We start from the raw sequence: 23,262 nt of genomic DNA on the forward strand, positions 1-23,262 counted from the left end.
AATATATAAAAACTATATAAAGAAGTCTTATAACTCAGTAATAAGACAAATAATTGAGTTAGAAAATGGGCAAAAGATTTTAACAGACCTCATCAAAGAAGATACAGATGGCAAATAAGCACATAAAAAGATGCTCAACATCATTGGCCATTAGGGAAATTCAAATTAAAACCACAATTAGGTACCACTATATACCACTAGAATGGCTAAAATTTAAAAGACTGAGTGTCCCAAAGGTTGGCGAGGATGTGGAACTGGAACTCACATATACTTGTGGTGAGGATGTAAAATGATTATCTCTTTGGAAAGCAGTTTGCAAGTTTTCTTATATGTAAGATGTAAACTTTTTAAAGATATATACACTACTAGTCCCAAATATTTTAGAATATACTTTTTTGGAAACACATGGAACATATATATGAAATTTAATTACATTCATGTCTCAACAAATTTCAAAAGATTGGTATCCTATAGACTACTTTTTTCTGACCACAATATTATTAAATTTGAAGTCAATTACAAACAGAAAACTAGGGGAAAAAAATCTCACGTGTTTGGAAATTAAGAAGCACATCTTTAAAAGTCATGGGTTAAATAACAAATCAGCAGAAATTTAGAAATATTTAGAATTCTACAATAACAGTAGAACCGTATGTCGGATATAGAGTTCACTCGAAGTATTACTGTGCTAGTGGGAAATTTATACTTTTATGTTTCTATTACATAAGTAAAAAATTGAAAAACTAAGTAGAACAAAACCAAAGTAAGTTATAAGAAAGTAAAAAAATAAAAGTATAATAAAGAATAATAAAATAGAAAAGAAACATACATAAAAGGATCAACAAAACCAAAATTTGGTTCTTTTAAAAGATCAATACTACTAACAAACCTTTGGCAAGATTGATCAAGAAAAAAGAACAGAAGACATAAAATTAGGATTAAAAAATGGTATTAAACTGCAGATGCCACATAGATTAAAAAGATAGAAAATATTATGAACAACTTTATGCTAATGAATTTGAAAGCTTAGAAAAACATGGACAAATTCCTAGAAAAATAAGCTGACTCAAGAAGAAATTAAAAATCTGAATAATCCTATAACCCATTAAAGAAATTGAATCAGTTGTTTAAAATCTTGGCACAAAGAAAACACCAGGTCCGGGTGGTTTTACTAGTAACTTTTACCAATCATTCAAGTAACTTCAATATTACGCAAACTCCAATGCTCCCCAATTCATTTTATGAGGCAAGAATAAAGTTAACAGCAAAACTGACCAGGACAGGGCACAAAAGAAAAAATGTGAGACAATTTCATCAGTGCAAATTCCATAAGTGCAAAATTCTTTTTAAAAATTAGCAAACTAATTTCAGCAATGTATAAAAGAATCATGACCAAGTTGGGTTTAACACAAGAACACAAGACTGATTGTTTTAATGTTAAAAAACTAATTCACATAATTCGCATAAATTAAAGGAGAAAAGTCACATGCTCATCTTGGTAAATGAAAAAATGTTTGATAAAATTAAACATCCATCCATGATAAATATAAAAATAAATCCTTAGAAAGCTAGAAGTAGAATTTCTTTAACCTCCAAAAGTCTATTTACAGAAAACTGATAGCAAAAATTTAGTGGTGAAACACTCCATGTTTTTCACGAAAAGAGAGCGCTCGCTTATAACTTATTCATTCAAATTATATTGAAAAAAAGAAGAGAAATAAAGGTATAAGAAGCGGAAAAAAAGAAATAAAATGTTCATTATTCATGTATATTATTGGCTACATGGAAAACACGAAAATCTATAGAGAAATTATTAATTTCAATAAGAGAATTTAACAAGGTAGTTGAATTTTAAAATCAATATACAAAGTCAATGAGTTTCCATAATTAAGAAGTAATTTTTAAAGAGATAATCATGCCAAAAATATAAACTGAAAGAAATAAATCTAACAAAAGCTATGCAAGTGCTTTATGGAGGAAATTATAAAACTCTTGAAAAACTTTAAAGAAGATCTAAATAAATGGGAAAGTTCATGGATACCTTTTAATTTTAATATACTTTTCTTCTAAAATATTCAAAATTAACTCTTTAAAAACATATACAAAAGCAATTTTAATGTTTAATGTTTTTATTATATTCATTTAAATATTCACTGGCCCATCTACGGAGCATCCAGACAGAAACAATTATGATCAAATTTGGTTATGTTTACTATTTTGCCAATTTCGGTAATAGGAATCTCATAGCTGTGCACATATTTTTACACATATTTTTAAATCTTGTGATTACAAGGGTACATTTGTCAAGATAGGGGATGGAACACATTTAACACTTTGTTAGCTTGATTCATAACTTTTAAGTATTTGGACAGATGGTATATGGGTCTCCTCTTGTGTTTTTGTCATGGGCTTCTCTGACATAGTGGCAGGCCTGATGAGAGGCATTTCAGTGGTCCTGGATGTGGGCAAGGAACACATTTCTAGCTCCTACAGACTCTCACAGAGGGCACCAGTTAGATGAATCAGTATGTCCTATTTGGAAACATCAATCAAACCCTGTGAAGTTAATTCCTAGGAAGAAGGTGCTGGGCTCTGGAGGCAAGCCTACTCAAGCTGCCAAGAGGGAAACTTCAGTTTGGGGGTCCTCTCACTCTGTGGCTATGTTGAGTCAGGGCTGGAAGATGGGTATGTTTGACAGGAGGTTCTAGAGAAGAGGCTGGGGATCACAAGAACAAGAAAGAAAAGCTACTGCTCCTTAATTCTCTGTGCATGAGCAAAGTCTGAGATTCATTCAGCAAACATTTCCAGAGTGCTAATCATCATCATCATCATCATCGAAAACAATAATATTTAGTAAGCAGTTATGTCCTGGGTCCTAGTGAGGTAACTTTTACATATAACCACATACAATAGACATTATACACAATAGCTATATGAATTAAGTACTAGTATTTTTCTCACTTTTACAGATGGGGAAACTGAGGTTTGATGTTAAGCAACTTGTCCAAGGTTGTGTAGTTTGTACATGACAGAGCCAGGATTTGAATCAGGATAAACTTGGGTTTGTCTAGGTCTACACATTGGACTGTGTGCCAGTGCCTATTACAGAAGTGAGTCAGTCATAGTCCTTACCTGCAAAGACATCATGGTCTAGCAGGGAAAGTCTATGCATGTAGACATGTTATGACAACTCAACCTATATAAAACTGGATAATCAAGGGACATCCAGATAAAGCAAAGTAATGGGCTGGGAATGACAGAATGTGTCATTGGAGGACAGTGAGGGGCCAGTCCGTCTCTACAAAAGTCTCATATAGAAACAAGGTGGGTGTGTGGTAACCAAGTTAGGATTGGAAGACTTCCAACTGAAAGTCTCCCTAGATTGTGGAAAACTTCTAATGCCTAGCTTAAGAGTTTGGACTTTATCATTCAGTCAATGTTAAATAGAGAGGTGACATGAAAAACATAGCCTTTAAGATACATTTGTCTCCTCTGGGTGGGTGTTGAGTGGTGGAATGGCAGGATGACCTGGACCATTGAGGAAGCCCCTGGCATGTGCTGATCTGGCCTTAAGGCAGGGGTTAGCAGTCAGATAGGGGAAAAGGAATTGCCACGATGAACTAGGCAAAGGAAAGGTGGATAGGGCTGGCAGCCAAGGGAAACTGGTTAAGATAAAGACTAGGATAAATGATAAGGTACCACCAAAAATGCAATGTAGCCTTTTAAAATGATAGTTATGAACACTACACAGCAAAACTGGGAAATTCTTACGACATAATGTGAAAAAAACAGAATTTCTAAAATTGCATGTACCTATGATTACAAATATATTTTGAAGATATTTAAGAAAAATAAACCCAAAACAAATTAATTATCCAACTCCAAAAACTTATTTCTACTTAGTTAGTATTATAGACTGAATCATGTGCCACCCCCCATCCCCAACACAAATTCATAGGTTGAAGCCCTAATCCCAAATATAACTGTATTTGGAGATAGGATATTTAAGGAGATAATTAAAGTTAAATGACGTCACAAGGGCAGGGCCATAATCCAATAGGACTGGTGTCCTTATAAAAAGAAGAGACATCAGAGGCCTCTCTCTGTCCACACTCTCACAAAGAAAAGGCCATGTGAGCTCACAGCGAGAAGGTGCCATTTCCTAGCTGAGGAAAAGAGCCTCACCAGAACCAACACTGCTGGCACCTTGACTTTGGACTTTCAGCCTCCAGAACTGTGAGAAAATAAGTTTCTAAATCACCCCGTCTGTGGTATTTTGTTATGGCAGCCAGAGCACACTAACACAGATAGCCAATCAGTCACCAATTTTTCCTTTACAATTCTTCTTGCAACTATTGCTTCCTTCCCTACCTTTCCCACTGCCAACATGGCTCAAGACCTTGTACCCAGATGAACGCAAAAGACTCCCTTATCTTCTCTGGCTTTGTACTTCCTGACATTCTCACGTTCCCAGCCACCAATTTTTACCTTGCGCCATCTTGACTATCATCTCAAACATCTGAGATGTTTGAATCTCACAATTGTCATTTTACCAGCTCTAGTACCAGCTCTCAGCTCCCTTTTTCTAAAAATTTCAGGGCTCTCCTCTCAGATGCAAGTCCTCTGGCCTCTCCAAGTAAACTACAGTTCTTCCATTACTATTACAGAAAGAAATTCAGTTCAGATAAGCACTCAGATGGCTGATGTGAAGACAGCCTCTTTCCATCTCTTCTGCCTTGTCTCTGTGTATCTTTTTTTAGCTTCATATTCCCAGGTTTCTATTGCAGACAGCATTATCCACACAAAGGAAAGAGGACTACCAGTAACTTTAAGCTTAAATCATCCCAGTTTACTAGACTTCATGGGAAAACACAGTTTCTTACTCCCAGCACCCATATGTCAAATTCCAGGAAGGACTATAACTGGTCTTTCTTGGGTCAAGTGCCTGCTCATGAGTCAGTCACTCTGACCAAGAGGAAAGGGGATTCTATTAGGCCAGCGCTAGGTCACAAGATGGCGGTTTGCAAGAGCAAGAAAAGCCCCTATTATCAGAAGAGGAAAGAGATGTCGAGCTGATAAAAACAAAGGTCTACTCTCCCAGGTGCCTCCTCTCTGATTCAGGCAGCACACAGAATGCCTTCCCCAGGGTCACCTCACTGACTTTGCCACATCCCAGCAAGAGTGAATAGAACAGCACCTCTCGAGACAGAGCCCAGCATCCTGTACTGCCCCACAGGGCCATAGGTCACCTGCCCCAATCAGTAATCCAGCAGAGAAGCACCTGAGCACTTCCTGGAACAGTGGCAATGTTTTTCTTCTACAGTGATTCGTACAAACTTGGCTGTGGGGGTTTACAAAGAAAGGGAAATAAACATTGACATCTCTGATGCAGAACTCTAAGAACCTTTCAGAACAAAGCTGAGCCTCAATTTGACAAGAAGGATTTGGTCTGCCACACAAATGGGGAAAGTCTCCTGGCTTTAAAGTTTAGGCTAACACTGGATTAGAGCACAAATAAATCTGCAGGAGCTATAATCTGGAAGATCCTTTAGATGTGGTTAAATCAATGCTGGCAATGGGAAAGTGAACTTGGCACACGGGTACATTGTGGGTGGGGACACCACCATTGCAGGCACTGCACTATTTGAATTTTTTTTAATCATGAGTATGTATTTCCTTTCAAAAAAAAAAAAAAGTCAATAAAAATAAAATACATAGGCTATATGTTAGAAAATAAAAACTTTAAAAAATTACGTTAAATTCAAATATAGTATCCGTCTATCTTATAGTCCAAATGCAGATGGTAAAATCAGGGGAGACAAGAAGTTTATACATAACTCAAGTTCTTTTCTGCTCCATGATTCTATATTAACCCATTTCTCGTTTGGGGAAAAAAAAGTGCTGCCCACTTCCAAAGTTAATTTAATTTTACATAAATATGCTCTTTGAGGCTAAAGCAAATCTGACTGGTTTTCAATGTAAAGATAAAATATAAAAACTGTTCTTAGAGTTATTTCTAAACAGAACTTGTCTCTAATCCTAACATAACATAAATGTATACATAAATCAGATTCATCAAATGAATCTTCGGCTAACTTCGTGAACAACGTTAACATCTCACTTAGGAATGCTACGTTTTCTAGGATTTGACATTTTCAGCGATCGAGAATTACTATATTTTGTAAAGGAAATACAGAATGCTATAAACAGAATGATTTTGTTTGTTTCCAAAGACTATCGAAATACAAGAGCAATGCAAAAATAACAATAAAAGCGAGATATTTTGTGACAAACTTTGGGTTAAGGTTAGGACTGTAATCCACAAGTTATCTCAGGGTAAACGCTGTAGCTGCAAGCACCTCTGGCGAGTATTCTCGGGGCAAACGGGAAATGCAGTTTGTTATGGTTTCTTAACTCCTTTTTACTTTTTTCCTGCTCGGCAGCTGCTGCCAATAAAGACCAGACACAGTTAGTTCATAAATCAGCCAAAAGAAAAATGTATTTAAAATACCCAATACCAATAAATATACAGTTGGAATGAGCTTTATCAGACATTACTGCATTGCAAATTGATACCAACTTTTTGGAAAGCAATTTGGCAATACAAATCTGAAGCTATAAAAAGTGTTCATGCCCGATGACCTAGTTATTTGACTTCTGGAATCCTAAGGAAAAAACCTGAAATACTGGAGAACTTTAGGCATAAAGGTCTTAAGAGTGGTATATACTCGCAAAAAAATAACAATTAGAAATAGCATGTAACAACAAGGGAAAATGTTTCTGACACAGTGTTAAATAAAGGAAAAGGACTACAGAAATGTGTATATCCTACAGCTACAACCACTTAATCAAATGCTATAAAGAAACCCTGGAAAGAAGTACACCAGCGTGTTCACAGTGCTTGTACTCGGGTGATCAGATCTTAGGGGAGTTTTGGGTTTTTGTTTTTTTTTTTCTCATTTTCTCATTTCCAAAATGTTTACAATGTATTTTTTAAAAATGTTTATAAATACTTGAAAATTTGAAGTCTAGGTTGTTTCACAGGAAATAATTACTCTCTATGTCACTATGTCTCTACTTCCCTTTAGAGAAAATAAAGCCCCATCTCATGTAATAACAGTCACTGATATTATTGAGCAACCACTTTCTGCCAAGCTCTTATTTTAGTTCAATGAATCCAATAAAGTAGAAATTCTTATTACTATTTTTCACATTGGGAAAACTTAAGGCTCAAACAGTCTAAATGACACAACTAAGAGATGATGCTACTAGTTCAAAGTCTATGTGCTGGATGCTTCAAAAGGCCGATATTCAATCCCATAAATATTCAGAGTTTGGAGTAAGGAATGGTTTGTTGAACGAGAAGGTGCAAGCTTGAGAAGATGGGGGCCTTAGGGCTTCCCACGATCTATCTTAAGAGAGCCCAGAATTCAGGCTTCTTTTTTGGTCAAGGGAAGGGAGAATGGACAGAGCAAGAAGTGGTTGAATACCACAGGCATCTGGGCGCCAACAGGACTCTAAGGAAGAGTGCAAAATCTCTAAATCTCTTTGTTCTTGGTCTGCTGACCTCTGCTGATCTGAGTCTGGTCTTGAGGCTCCTGCAAATCTTTGATAAACAATGAGAAGCAATCATTATTTTTATACATACCTCTTCTGGAGAGGAGAGGTACCTTCTGGCAACGGGCTGTTCTTTCATAACCTCAAGCCTTAGGCAGAATTCCTCTAGTGATTAGTATATCTATAGCAGGAGGTATTTGCCTGAAGGCCATGAGAAAATCACACTAGAATTGAGACCAGAGCAGTTCACTCTGTTACAGCGATAGCATCAGGATTCAGGTCCTTCGAGCTTCAAACCCAGTTCCTTCCACCATATCACAATAACTTCTCATGACAAGGAAAATCCATACACTCTGAGCCCGGGACCCTGGCCACCATACCTGGCACAGCCACTGTCAAAAAAAGCATCTGGCCAGAAGGTTAATGCCATAGAAAGTGGGCTCCCAGGGTTGCCGTGGCTGGGTAGGGTCAGCTCTGTGTACACTCACATACCTGAGGCCTGGGCTGGATGAGCTGAGGCTGTGCACAGAGATGTCCATGTGGCCTGGCCTATGGCCAGTATAGATGTCACATCCTCCTGCCAGCGCTGACAGAGCTGGTGTTAACCTGCCAAAAGGCCTTAAGAAAAGCCGTTAAAACTCTCTTTATGAATTCCTGGTTCTGAGGGTGTGGGGAGGCAACATTGTCTCATCTATGGTAGAAAATTCCAATGCCACCTGGCTTGGCAAGAAGAAAGGGATGTCTAACTGCATTGACCCCCAGAGCCATAGCACCCTACTGGGACCCAAATCCAGGGTCCCAGCTGAAGCTCTGTACTAAGAGCTCCCAGAGGCTGAGCCAACAATACAAGCGAGGGCTCAAACTCTCAGGAAAGCAGGAAGTCCAGGTCAGCCTGGAGGTGACCAAGCCAGATATACTCAGGCCAGAGGCCAAGTGGGACCTGAGTACAGCCAAGGGGCCTCTGAGGCATGGACACAGCCGAGCGGAAGACAAACCAGCACCAAAGAGAGCTCTAAGATATGATGTGTTCAGGACCTCATGCTTTACAGGTAGTAGTGTCAGTGGACCCAAGCCTTTAAAAAACAGTTTGGCATTATTGGGTACACACATCTGCTATGAACCAATAATTTTAATCCTCATAATTTTACCCAAAGAAATTCTCCTAGCACGTGGGCCCCAGAATGTTCACAGCAGCATTGTTCATAAAAACAAAAACCGCAAACAGCCCAAACACCAATGGACATGAGAATGGATTAAAAATATATATACTCTAGTCATATAATGGAATACTATACAGCCTTAAAAATTAATAAGCTGTAACTTCATGAACGAATCCCATAAACACAATGTCGAATGAATAAAGCAACTCACAATATAAGATGTCAAGTGTGTTTTCATTTAATAGAAGTCCAAAAAACTCTCCAGACTCAACATTGTGTCGATTAGGGACATGTGCCTATGTGGTAAAACTATACAAGTGAGAGAATGAAAAACACAAAATTCAGGATGATGATTATTTGCAAGGGATATGGAGAAAAGGTGGGATTTGAAGGGAGCATACAGGGGGGTTAGAAAGTATTAGAAACATTGTCTTTGTTAACTGAGGTGCTGATTACAAGGGTACTTTTATAATTGTTCTTCAAACTGATTCCATGCATTATATACAACGGTGTATGTATAAAATATTTCAAATTAAAAAAAAAAGAAAAAAAGAAAAATCCGAGTGGGGAGCTGCTGCTCGTTCAGTGGAAGCAGCCCCATACCTGGCAGCCTGCCCAGCTCTGACCAGGTCGCATTGACTGTGAATGCCCCAAGAAAAGGGTAGGGTCACAGGCTTTGGCTGGCCTAGAGGAAGGTAGCGTGGAGGAGACAGTGCAGGTCTGAAGTCAGAAGAATGAGTTCAAATCCCACCTTATCACTGACTGACTGCACACCCCTAGGCAAATAATTTAAAATCTCTGAGATTAAATGTCACCTGTAAAATGAGCATAAACTAAGACTCTAGACTTTTATATCTGAATCCTCAGTACCTGGCATCTTGTTTGGCATAGAGTAATAAATACACATCAAATACCAACTCTTATCATAAGAAAAACATCAGACAAATCCCAATAGTGAGCCCTCCCACAAAATACCTGACTGGCATTCCTTGAAACTATCAAGGTCAGCAAAAACAAGAAAAGTCGCAAAAGGACAAATTCTGTATGATTCTACTTATATGAGGTCCCTAGAATAGTCAAATTCATAGGGAAAATAGTACAGTGGTTACCAAGGGCAGGGAGGAAGGGGAAATGGGTAGCCGTTGTTTAATAGGTAAAGAATTTTGGTTTGGTAAGATGAAAAAGTTCTGAAGATGGACAGTGGTGGTGATTGTACAACAGTGTGAGTGTGTACTTAATGCCACTGAACTATACACTTAAAAATGGTTGAAATGGTAAATGTTATGTATGTTTTACCATGATTTTTAAAAATTAAACCAAAAAACAAACAAAAGTCTGAGAAACAGCCATGACAGCCAAGAGAAACCTGAAAAGACATGACAATTAAATGTGGCATCCCGGATGGGATCCTGGACCATAAAAAGACATTAAATCCTAAAAAAAAGTTGAAATAAACTATACACTTTAATCATAATGTATCGATATTGTTTTATTAATTATAACCAATGTATCATATCTGTGTATGATGTTAATAATGGGAGAAACAGGTGTGGAGCATATGGGAACTCTGTACTAGCTTCTCAATTTTCCTGAAAATCTAAAAGTCAATTATAACTATATGTAAATAAATTTATTTATATAAATATATATAATTATACATATAATTACAAAATGTAAAATTATATATGTATCTACATATACATAAAATGAAGGATCAGGGGGACTAAGAGATTGAGGAAAGGAGGGAAGGGGGAGGGAGCAAGATGTCGGCCAGGTCCTAAGCCTCTGTCTTCAGGACCACCACGATGGCAGATCCCTGCAAGATGGCAGACCCTCACCTACAGACTAACCATGTCCATACCTTTGTCCTGCCTGCCTACGCAGAAACAGTGGCCCTTATCCCATGTGTAATGTCAGTCTCTCCCCTGCTCCCTCCACACTCCCCCCAGACCTATGAAGATTTGCTTAATTGCTCTTTATTTCATATTTATTACCACAGACAGTCTACATTTGTCATCTCTTCTCCTGAGCCAGATCCAGGGCCTGGCAGAAACTAAGAGAATGCAGAAAGGCCACCTGAATTGGGAGCTTATGCCCCTCATAGCCACAAGCTCCAACAGAACAGGAACAGCCTCTCAGTAATGTAGAATCACAGAATCTCTGAGGCCAATCATCCCTAAGACTTTATTTTACCAAGTAAGAAGCTGAGGCCCAAAGGGTTCGTGTGACTTGTCTCAAACCACAGCTAGTTGAAAGCAGGGCTGGGATTGGGACCAAGGAAGGATTTCTATAACACTCTGATATTTAGAGCTGATTTTTAATGGACTTCTGTTTCTGACAATAGACTTGACACTCTGAACTACTTCCTGCTGAAACATTAAAAAGAGTTAAAAAGGTCAAAAAGAAGGGAAAGCAGGAATCCAGAGAGGATATGGAAGTTGGCTTTCTCCCTGAGGAAATATGCAAAAGTCAAGTGATCATGAGCTTCAGTTTTCAAGGCCTGGTAGAGGGCATGAAAGAGGAGACAAACTCTAACCCAGTCAGGATGGAGAATCTAATGGAGAACTTGCTGGAAAGCTGGGCTACATCTCCAGGACAAGAGTGGGCTAGAAATAAACTCAGGCAACCCACAGAAGAGCAAGGAAAATTGCCCATGTTAAACATTAGAAGTGGGTGGAAAGAAAATACCCTTTTACCCCAAGTCAGCTCTTATATTTAAATTCATAAGTAGTGGGCAAAAATCCTCAAGCCAATTGAGCACGCCTTTCAGGGGGCAAGAGAGTTAGCCATAAGAACATCTAGGGGCAGAATACTCCAGGCAGGTAGAGGCAATAGCCAATGCAAAGCTCCTATGGCAGAGTCATGCCTGGCACGTTCCAGGAACACGAGAAGGAGAGAGCCAAGGAGAAGTGGAAGGAGGTGCAATCACAGAAGTTACAGGAGACCAGGGTGAGAAAGGCTTTGTGTGCTATTATAAAAGCTTGGACTCCTCTTCCTCTGAAATACAGAGCCATTGGAGGAGTTCGAATAGAGAAATAAGATGATCTAACTTACATTTTAAAAGGAGGTGATGGTTGCACAACAATGTGAAGGCCACTGAACTGTATACATTAAAACAACAAATTTTTAACAAAAATTTGTTTCAAGTTAAAAAAATGATAAATTTTATTATGTATAGCCTACCACAATTTTAAAAAAAATGATCACCCTGGCTGCTATGCTAAGAATATGTGGAATGGAAGTTAGGAGACCAAATAGGACGGTATTCCAGTAATCTTAGTAAAAAAATGATGATGGATCCAGTAAGGATGGTAGCAGGATAAGAAATGAAGTTATATGTGGGATGAGTTGGAGGAAAGAGACAAAAAATGTCCCTGACATTGGATATAAGGGATCAAAAAAGGGAAGATTATGATAACTCCAAGATTTCTGGCCTGAGCGATTGGAAAGACAAAACTGAATAGGGAACAGGTTTAGAGGAGAACATAAGAAGTTAAGTCTGGAATTTACTGAGTTAGAGATGTCTGTTAAACACTCAGCTGGCAATGTCAAGTGTTGGTGAAGATATGGAGCAACTGGAATGTGCACCCACTTCTCGGGGAGTAAAAATCGGAATGCCTCTGGAAGACTCTTTGGCAGTATCAATAAAGCTAAACATGTGCACCATCTATGACCCCCCAATTCCATTCCTAGGTACGTGTCTAATAGCAATCTCTATGTGTGTTCATCAGAAGACATGAAAAGAACGTTCAGAGCAGAATTCTTCATAATAACCCAAAACTGGACACATCCCATCAACAACAGATTAGATAAATGGTGATGTATTCACACGACATATTATCCAGCAACGCAAATGAGCAAGCCACTGCTATGCAGTAATGTGGATGTATCTCATGTTATAGAATATAATCTTCATAGAGTATAAAGTCGGACAGAAAAAGAATATAAACCATGTGGCTGATTTAAAATTCGAAAACAGATAAAACTGGTGTTCAAACAAAAACTTGTACATGAATGTTCATGGCAGAACTATTCATGACAGCTGAAAGGTAGAAACAACCCAAATGCCCATCAACTGATGAATGGGTAAGGAAATGTGGTATAGTAACACAATGGACTATTATTCGGCCATAAAAAGGAATGAAGTTATGATACATGCTACATGTGGATGAACCTTGAAAACATTATGCTAAGTGAAATAAGCCAGTCATAAAAGGTCATATATTGTGATTCCCTTTATGTAAAATGTCCAGAATAAGCAAGTCCATAAGAACAAAAAGCAGAGTAGTGGTTGCCAGGGACTGATGAGCATGTAGAATGAGGACGGGCATGCTAATGGGTATGGAGTTTCCTTTTAAAGTGACGAAAATGTTCTGGAACTAGGTAGTTGTGATGGTTGCACCACACTGTGAATGTGCTACACACCACTGACTTGTATGCTATAAAATGGTTAAAATGGTAAGTTTTACTTTGTATGTATTTTATCACAATCGAATTAAAAATGTAAAACTAATGGTGCTGTAAGTCAGGACAGCGGTTACTTTGGAGTGTAGAGAGGGGTGAGTGATTAGGAGGAGAACAGGTTTTCTGGGGTACTGGTAATATTCCCTTTTTTTTTTTTTTAACCTGGATAGTAGTGTCTTGTTTTGTAAAGATTTGTTGAGCTCGAAGAGACAAATATAGACAATTCTTTTAAGGAATTTTGCTGCAAAGTAGAGCTGAGAAAGTGGGTAGGAGCTGGAGGGGCAAGTAGAATCAAGGAAGGGTTGTTTTCAGATGGGAGAAATGACAGTGGCTTTTGTGCACATGACAATGATCTAGTAGAGAGGGGAAAATAGACGGTGTAGGAAAAGTATGAGAGAATTGCTTAAGGGAGAGGAGATGAGATTGAATGCATGGGTAGGGGTCTGCAATTAGTCCATTTGTAGTAACAAGCAGGAAGCTGATCACATGGGTGTCAGTGCTGGTGGGTGGGCAAATAATGGTTAGTCTGTGGAATTCCACCAATGGTTTATTACCAGTTTTATGTCCCCAGTTTACCAACAAACAATCTAAGACTCAGGGAGAAGAGAGGATTGCTCACAATCACACAGCTGGAGGCAGGAGTGGAACCTAGGTCTTCCCGACTCCAGGTGCACAGCACCAGCTGCCCAGGTGCCTCGAGTTCACCTCTACACTGTGTAAAGGAGCACTTTCTATCCGTTTACCCCGAAACTACTTCTCATACTTTTAGGAATAGCACCCTAGGCTTCTAAGGATTCTAGTACTTGATAAACAAGTCTATTTTCATTTTACTGCTTTATCGATACACCTTATTATATAAAAGACTTTAACTACCTCCTTTCCAGCCTCCATCTTTCCAGGCTGAAAAATCCTAATTGGGGAGCTTGCCCTGAGGGTAAAAGCCCTTCATCACACCATTGTCTGGCCCTTTTCCAGTTCTATTACATCTGTCTTAGAATGCAGAGACCATAACAACACAAACCACAGTGGCTTCCATTTTGAAAAGCCTTTTGCAGGGACAAGGGCTTCATTTATATAGTCAAATTGATAGTCAGCAAGGCTGCAGATTGCCCAAGGTCACACAGAGTGACAACAATAGAGGCCAGGAGAGGAGCATTTCAGTTGCTGTGATCACTACCCTTCACCCAGCTAACTGACTGCATGCAGGACTCCAGACGGACACATGTATTAGTCAGGGTGCATTCAGCAGCAAGCAACAGAGGAAAAGTCACATCAAATTGGCTTAAATCAATAAGGAGAGTTTACTGAATTACATAAGTGAAAGTCCTAAAGCAGGCAGGCTTCCAGGTTGGTAGACAGGCATTCAACAGTGTCATCATGGTCCCCATTTCATTCTGTCTTGCCATCCACAAGGGCTATAGTGGGTTGACTGGCACTTTCCCCAAAAAAGATATGTCTCCCTCTTTGACTCCTGGAATCTGTGAATGTGAGCTTATTTGAAAAAAGCGTCTCTGTAGATGCAATTAAGTTAAAGATCTTGTGATGAAATCGTCCTGGATTACCCGGTGGGTCCCAGATCCAACAACAAGTATTCTTATAAAAGAGACAGAAGAGAAGACAGACACAAGAAGAGAGCCTTGTGAAGACGAGGCAGTGATTAGGGTGAGCAGCCACAAGCCAAGGACTGCCAGCAGTCACCAGAAGCTCAAAGAGTCAAGGAACAGAATCTCCCCTAGAACTTCTGGAGAGAGCACAGCCCTGCTGATAACTTGATTTTGAATTTCTGGACTGCAGAGTGTGAGAAAATAAATTTCTGTTGTCTTAAGCCACCGAGTTCATGGCAATTTGTTAGGCAGACCAAGGAGACTAATATAGAGGACAAGAAATACAATTATTCAGGTCAACTTAGGCCTGAACCCCATGCCTTGCCCCTATGTCCAGGGTGGGATTAGCTTTCCCCAAAGTCCATAAGCTGCACAAGAAAAGTGTGGGCATCAAGAGGAAGGGAATGGATGTAGGAGAGACAACCAGAGTGTCTACCCCAGACACCTTGTTCTAGAAGGGTACCATATCCTGAGCATCTGCTCTCTGAGAGAGGAAAGCAAAGGACAGACTGAGGATATCCTAAAGGTTCCACATGTTCGAGATGCAGGAGCGTCCTCTAAACTCTGAGAACAAAATTTAACATCTGGAATGAAACACGAAGCACTTTTTTCTCGAAATAGTGGATGTGAAATTGCTTACAACTCTAAAGATCATTCGTACTTAAGTAACCATTCCATCCACCTGGTTGCCCAAGCCAGGGTAGACCTCAAGGTCATCCCAGACTCTTTCTCTCCTTCACCCTTCCCTTACAGGCAAGCTGTCCCCACTCCTGTCAGCTCAATCCTCTGTAAATAGTTCCAATCTGTCTGTCTCCCTTCATCTCCATAGCTGTTACCTTAGTTTAGGTTGCCATCCTCTCTAGTGTCCTGGCTTCAGTCTCAGCCTCTTCCCACCATCTACACCAGGAAACAGAAGGACCTTCTGAAAATAAAAACCTGCCCATGTTACATCCTGCTAAGAACTCTTCAAGCACCTCATAGCTTTCAAGCCCCCTGGCTTACCTGACTTCGTCCCTCACCAGTTCCACAATCCACAAACACGCAAGTCCTCTCACACCTGGGAGCCTTTGCTCTCACAGCTCCCTTTGCGTATCTGATCCTCCACCATCCCTTGCCTGGCCAAGTCCTCTAGGACCCAGCTTCAAGGCTGTCTCCTTTGAGGTGTTTCCTTGACCTTTCATCCCCTCTTCAGGGATCCTACTGCACCCTGGGTTTATGAAGTTCTCTCGTGGTGCTTCTCTTACATGCCATCACCTTCCCCCTAGACTCAGAGGTCCCTAGAAGCAGGAACCAGGTCCTCTACCTCTCCAACCTGAGTACACAGTAAATAGCAGATATTCAGAAATAAGTTGATAAAGATCAAACCTACACTGATTCTCTTGCTTTTTTCCAAAACAAAATTCATCCTAGATTTTGCTACATCTAGCTGTCTCCCACCCCAGTAGACCAAGTATACAAGCCCAAAAGCTTAGAGTCAAGATAACTTGGGTCACATCTTATCCTTGTGACCTTTGGCTGCTTACCTTACCACTCTGGGCCTCAGTTTCTCTTTCTGTAGAATTATAAGACTTACTTCATAAGAAAAACCATCTAACATATCATCTTGTAGAGGAGTGTGATACGATGCATTTTACTTTCTTTTGCTCATATGCATTCTTTGGTTGAAGTCAGTAAGCATTTATTAAGCACTTTCTATGTTCCAGACCCTGTGGTCGGTACAGAGTAATAATGATGATGACTCTTATCCTTGATTTCACAGTAACCTGTTCTAAGAAAATCCATCTATAAAATCAGAAGTAAATCCTACTCACAAATTCATCAGTGAATTGGCCAACCAGCAGGAAGCACATTAACAGGAAGGTAACCCTGAGCCAGTTCAGCTTCCTCCAGGGCCCCTCACTCTTCCCAGGGCTCACGGTGCAGACAGCAGAGTCAATAGATCTTTACTGCCACCTGCTGGAGAAATGGAATAAGGCCACATACAGCCGCCAGAAATTCAGATGCCTGCCTGGAGTTGCCAAACACATGGCTCTAACTTCTATCTGCCACATTTGTTCAACAGCAAATGAGAAGTTGTCAGAGAAAATTGCTTTTGAAATCAAAATCACCTCACCAAGACAAAGAAAAACCAACTGCAGCTTGCAATGGTCAGAAAGTAGAAGTGGACTTTTCTGGGCTTTCTGAGGACCAGAGAACCCTGGAAGGTGGAGAGAAATATTATCTTCTAAAACCATGGTTGTGTCTTACTTCTCAGGCCATCATCAACTACAATTCCTGTTGGAATTCTCCAAACCTTGGTGCCCTGGAACCTAACTGAACATAAACACCTGCAGAATCTCGCTCAGTCCCAGAACAGCTCAGTAGAAACTGCAGGAAGCAGGGAGGCCTTTCTTTCCAAAGGCCTTGGCTTTGCAGCCAGACTCACTAAGTCAACAAAGTGGGAGCCAGCCCTGCTGCTTGCCTTCCTGTTAAACCCTTCAACTTCTTCTCCCTGGCCTGCCACGTTCACACACATGTGCGCACGCGCGCGCGCGCACACACACGCACACACACACACACACACACACACACACACACACACACAGAGTCCTCCAGCTCCAGCATTCTGTTATTTGGGTGGGGAATCTGCTCTGGGAGAACTGGGAGGCAGAATGCAGATGGGCTACAGCCAGGGTTTTGGCTTTTTGTTGTTGTTATTGTTTTCCTTTTCTCCATATTCCAGCCATCCTATGAAAAGCTGGACCCAAGAAAGCAAACTCCGGAACACCAAGGGAGGTACAGTGCCAAGATATTTACTTAGCCAATGAGTCTGCTTCCGTCTCCCTAGAAGACAGGCTCAAATTTCCTCAGGGCAGTGGAGCTTTGCTGAGTCCAGCCAGTTGTTTCTGGACATAAAAGGAGTGGTCTTTGCAGCCTCTACAGTCAAACCACCCAGCCACCCAGGTGCCTGAGAGCAAAGCTTGGGGAAACTCCATCCACCAAACCTTCCTAGGGTCTCATGATGACTAAACCTTCTCCATCATAAACACAGCATAAAAATAACTTAAGGGTGGGGTGAAAGGGTTCGTTTCTCTCAGAATTCTCCAAAGGAAAGAAAGGTATAACAGAAACACACTGGACCCATCAAAAAAAATACATAAAATTACCTATACAAATTGCGAGCAGCACAATTTTGCTTCTTCAGCCACAGTACAAAAACTGCAAGTTTTTCATCCACATAGAGAATAAAAACAAAGGAAAAATGATCAGCACTCTGGTATTAATCAATCCATGATGATACTTTAATTGCGCATCTTTACCTAGCTGATATGCTGTCCCCCAGTCCCCAGCAGTAACTTGTCATCAAGATTTCTGTTAACTTCACATCTCTTGTATCTTAGAGATTCAAGAAACAAGTGTCATGCTCTCTGGCATCCTAATTTCCGACCCTGAGCTTCCATCCAGGACTCCTGGGATTCCCCTCACTTCTTCATGCCTTGCCAAGGTAAGTGAGGAGGTTATTCGATGTCCATCTTCAAAGATCCTTCCTGTTCCACAAACCCTCTGGGTCCATCAGGTTTTCCATAGGCTCAAGGCATGGGCATCTTTTGCAAGATGGTCCTGACTGCCTGGAAGCACCATTTATCACTCTCTGAGGACTCGACTTTCCAGACACACATCAGGAACCAGGGCTCATATTCCATCTGCTCGTAGCACCCCTAGATCTCTCTCTCTCTTCTCCGAATCATTCTCTCACAACCCAAGGATAGATTATTTATTTATTTATTCATTCATTCATTTTGGCCTGGGGAAAATCCTTGCCCTCCAACTTTCTTCAAAACACATAGTCTGTTGGCTCAAAATCCCCTTGCCTTACCCCCAACCTCCCAAAAACTCTCTTTTTGAAAAACAAAAGTTAAAATGGCTCCGTGGCTATTTTCAGCCCTTAGGCATTGACCCTTAGGCAGTCCACTAAGGCAGTGAACAGAAGGCCAGCAAACAGCCTGCTCTCCTGGAGAGAGGGCATGAGAGAAACAAATGCATATCTCAAATATCCAGCCACACTCGATAAACACATTTTTACTCTCTTTTTCGTCACCCAAGATTTTTGCTGTGGTCAGTTGTGATTTCTTTCTTGGTAAATGACATTATTCAAAAGAAATGTCATAATAAAAATTTCTCTTTTGTTCCTCCCTCAATACCTGTATTTCTCCAGTAGCCCCATCCACATCTGTCCCTCCTGTCCTCTCCTATCACCCCTACTTCCAAGCCTGGCTCACACGTTCCAAGAGAAGCTGGCCAGAATTCAACACTGACCTCCTAGTCAAGAGAAATAATAGTACCAAAGGCGGTAGCCCAAGTGGCCACATACACCCCCAAAACATTTTAGCCTGTAATGCCCATGTCCCCACCCCTGCACCTGGCCCAAGTCTTTACCTTATGTGAGCACTTTCTAATTCCCACATCCCAAAACACCCTTTTAAGCCTTCATGTTACTTGGATTCTCTCAATAAAAGATGGCCAGTCCTTTCTTAAAACTCTCTTCTTCCTAGACTTGGTTTGAGCAGTGCCCAACCTGGCTTTCCTCTTCCTCCTCTGCTACAGCCTGCCTTCCATCTATCCTTTGATTGCTAATGCTCCCCAAGGTTGTCCTCGGCCCCCTTCTCCATCTACATGCCCTCAATGAGCAATCTCAATCTCTCTCAATCCTGTACTCCTACCAAATCTCGGAAATTCCCAAAACATTCCTTCTCCCTCCCCCCACCACCTCCTCTGTCCTCCCTTCTTCTCCCTTTTTGATTCCGGACACATATATGCCTGTTGACTGTTTAGCCTAGAAAACAAAAAGCCAGAGAGGATAGACAGCTAATTTCCCATATTTGAAAGAAAGTCAGGACCACAGAGCAGACCAGGACTAAATGGGGAGATTTCAACTCAATACAAGGGAGAATGTTCTAACAAATAGCACAGCCGGCAATGGATGGGCTCCTTCTGAGGTAGTGAGCTCCCTGTGACTGGAAGTGGGTTGAGAGGATTCTTGCGCATTGTACAAGGCCCAGATAAGCAATATCCATGTTCCCCCTCCCTATTCTAAGATTGATACTCCTCAGCTCTGCATTCGAGATTTGGATACAATGAAGAATTTCTTTTCATTTTGGTGAGTACTTAAAATTACAATTCTTCATTACAGGACACTGGTTAGAAAACACTCTGATAGTTTTTTTATTCTATTACTTTTTTAAGTAATCATGATTTGCTGTTTATCAAATAATTTGTATTACAAATTCATTTGTCATACACTCTAGTTTTCAGAGAACAAAATTTACTTGGTCATTGAGTGAACTCTTTTTTTAACTTCTTTAAAAATTTTATTTTATTATTAGTTTCAAGTACACAGTACATTGGTTAGACATTTATATAGTTTATAAAACAATCTCCCTGATTGCTCTTTCTCTTTCTCTCCCCTGACTAGCATTAATGTAATGGTTACATTACATTAATACTAACTGCATTCCCGCTGCCATGCTCCCCATCCCCGTGACCATCTCTCTACCAATTTGTACTTGATTGAAGTCTTTTAATGGCTACAAAGCTTACTGTTTCTAGACATGTCTGTGTTCTAATCCCATACACTGTTTTAAAAAATAATAGAAAAGCAATCCTAACTAAAGCTTAACCTGATTTAACACAAAGACTTTCTAAAGGTTCTTCAAATACCTTATTCTTCCTTCATCTCCAGTTTAGGATGTTATCAGTCACCCCTAAATACAGCCGAAGCATATACTGAACCATTACTGAATTGAATTTGTGCCAATATTTACTGAATACTTTCATGCTGGGCTCCATCCAAGCTATGAAACAGGGATGCTGAGGAGTAAGACATGGCCCTCCACTCAGAGTTCTCACCCTAAAGAGGGAGGCAGACTCGGAAGCCAGTGATTGCCGCAGAGTGAGGCAAGTGTTGTGATGTTTGACAGAAAGCAGGGATGACTAGGCAGAGGAGGCAACTCTGTCTTTGAATAACACCTTGTTTTTAAATACCTAATTGTAAAATCTATATTAAAATAACAAAAATATAAAAGCAAATTGCCTACACCTCTATCAAATTGTTCTCATTTATCCATATTAATCTTTACCACTTGCATACGTAATTTTTCACATTTGCAATACCAGAGTAGTTTACGATCTATATTTTCACTTATTATATCATTAGTATTTTTCTATTTCACTACCTTTTTTCCTTACTCTCACTTCATCCCCTTGAGATAACCAAAGTTCACAGCCTAGGGAGATATCCTTCTACATCTTTCTCTATTCAACCTAGGAGGGGCACCAGAACAGTCTTAAGTCAGAACTCCTCCTTTTCCTGTTATCCTGACCTACCCAACATTCAGCCATAAAAACCCTTCTAATGTCTTTATTTTTAACTCTAAGAGAATAGTCTTCCATGTCCTTGCTCCAGAAGACCCTATTTCCCTCCCACTACACTACTTTGCTGCAAATAACCAGGCGAAGCAACCGCTATGATTAACTTTTAAAAAGCAAGAGCATCCTAGATTCACAACTGCTTCATGAATCACAAACCACAGCAGCTTGTGAATATTCTTTGCTGTTACTTATGCACAGATGCTTTTCTTTTTCTTTTTAACACCTACAGCACCTGGCCTTCCTAGGTGGTCTCCCATCCAACTAATAACCAGGCCCAACCCTGCATAGCTTCCGAGATCAGATGAGATCAGGCGCGTTCATGGTGGCATGGCCGCAGATCCACCGGTGCTTTTCATACTATTTTTCTTCCTTCCCTCCGACACATATGTACTCTCCCCACCTCGTGATTCCTGCTCTTACTGTTTTAGTTTACACATGGGCCAACATAACCTGTCAATAACACCATCTTTCCATTCAGCAATTCTGTCATCCTCCTCAAACCCCCAACATTTCTTGGCTCAGTTTCTCAAGTTCACCTTATCACACCAGACATACTCATTTTCATGCCAGGCTTATCGCCTATGACATTGGGAGGAAAAAAAGAGCAGTATGGTGATATGGTCTATGACTGTCCCTTCAGCAAGGACAGTAAAAGGAACATTTTGTCTCCCTAGGACAGCCTTGGCCATGAGCCCCCTCACAACCAAAGCCTGTTCACACTTTGTAGGGCCGCTGAAAAATAGTTTTAACTGCTATGGAGTTGACTCAGACTTCAGATCTGAAACTTTTTCTTGATTGTTTCAGTAAGGAGGCAATGAGGTAAGAAGCAATTCTTCAGTCTACCAAAAAGGCAAAGGTGACTTAGTCTAATACATCACAGACCTGCCAAGGCATGGCCCCCAGATCCCGCCTGTGGGCTCTCACAGGCAGGGCCAACCAAGAGAAGAGACTTCAGTCTCCTGTAGATTTAGGTCCCAATTCTGCCATATCCTGACTGTGTGATCTTGGAGAGGTCAAAGTTTTGAGTCTTATTTTCCTCATCTCTACAATGAGGTAAATTTTTCGAAAACGGTGACTTCATATAAGTAAGGATTAAAACATTAAATAGAAAATAGTTTAAAACTTTCATGCCAATTGAGGTTTCTACAATTGCTCGTTTAATTCATTTACCATTTAGTTTTCCAGCCTACAGAAAGTCCGTGCTAAGTAAATGGTCAATTTTCCATCAACAGGAAAAGAAATCTGCCACAAAGTCACCAGTGTCTCTTAGTTTCCAATCTCTGGCCGATAGATTAAAAAAGTATTTTCTTTCACAGAGTAGTTTTAATTTCCAAGTGCTCAATCCTTAAAATTTAAGTTGGGGTCTTTAAATGAAGGAGTAAGGTTTTGCCCAGAAATACCTAATTAAAATAAACAGAGGGGGAAAAGTAGACAATAATAGCACGATGATTTTTTTTCTACCTTTATTTATAAAGAACACAAGTCCTCCTCCTGACACAGACACAAATGCTCATACATCCAAGGGGGGAGCTCACTAAAAACAATAACAACAGAAGTAGAAGACAGTGGGAACTTACTTCACACCAATCTGTGTGCTTGACCCAAGGATCACTGGGAATATTTCCTCAGATATGACATCTCACCTCAAGAAAGGAAGAGAGACCTTGAGCTGAAGTTCCACCCACCCACCAGGCAAAAAGCTGCACACTCAGTCTTCAGCATCATCAAACTGTCCCGTTTCAAAGACCATCTTGGAATAATGGGGTATCAGTGGAGGTGGATGGTGCCAACTGGGGTCATAGATCATATCTCCTTGCGGGGCACAGCACACCCACGGTTTGACCTCTTGAGAAATGCAACCTTGGATGTCATCAGCATCTGCAGGCAATTTTAAAAGACAGATTAAAGGAAGGAGAGAAGGTGAAAACGAATAGCCAAAAAATGTCTAGGGGCAGACACTCGCATTTTGTTTAAAAATACACACACACAGAGTTCTCCTTTCCTGAAGAATTGCAAGCAAGTTCTTTCTGAGGCAACCCACAGTTGTGCTTCTCAGCCAAGGGCTCTTA

At 40.3% G+C, this 23,262-nt stretch overlaps 1 protein-coding gene and 1 pseudogene across 1 annotated transcript in view; both read right to left on the bottom strand.

The window, feature by feature from the left end:
- Positions 1–21,413: 21,413 nt before the first annotated feature.
- LOC111739560 lies at positions 21,414–21,532 on the bottom strand (annotated as a pseudogene).
- A 1,107-nt stretch (positions 21,533–22,639) lies between these two features.
- COPRS (coordinator of PRMT5 and differentiation stimulator) overlaps positions 22,640–23,262 on the bottom strand; it is a 4,818-nt gene continuing 4,195 nt past the window's right edge. The window contains exon 4 of the mRNA XM_023530377.1: positions 22,640–23,138. Coding sequence (XP_023386145.1) covers positions 22,902–23,138 — 237 coding nt within the window. The 3' untranslated portion in view covers positions 22,640–22,901. The remainder of the gene's footprint in view (positions 23,139–23,262) is intronic.

Source organism: Pteropus vampyrus, unplaced genomic scaffold (assembly GCF_000151845.1).
Source record: "Pteropus vampyrus isolate Shadow unplaced genomic scaffold, Pvam_2.0 Scaffold50, whole genome shotgun sequence".
In the NCBI taxonomy this organism is placed as follows: Eukaryota; Metazoa; Chordata; class Mammalia; order Chiroptera; family Pteropodidae; genus Pteropus; species Pteropus vampyrus.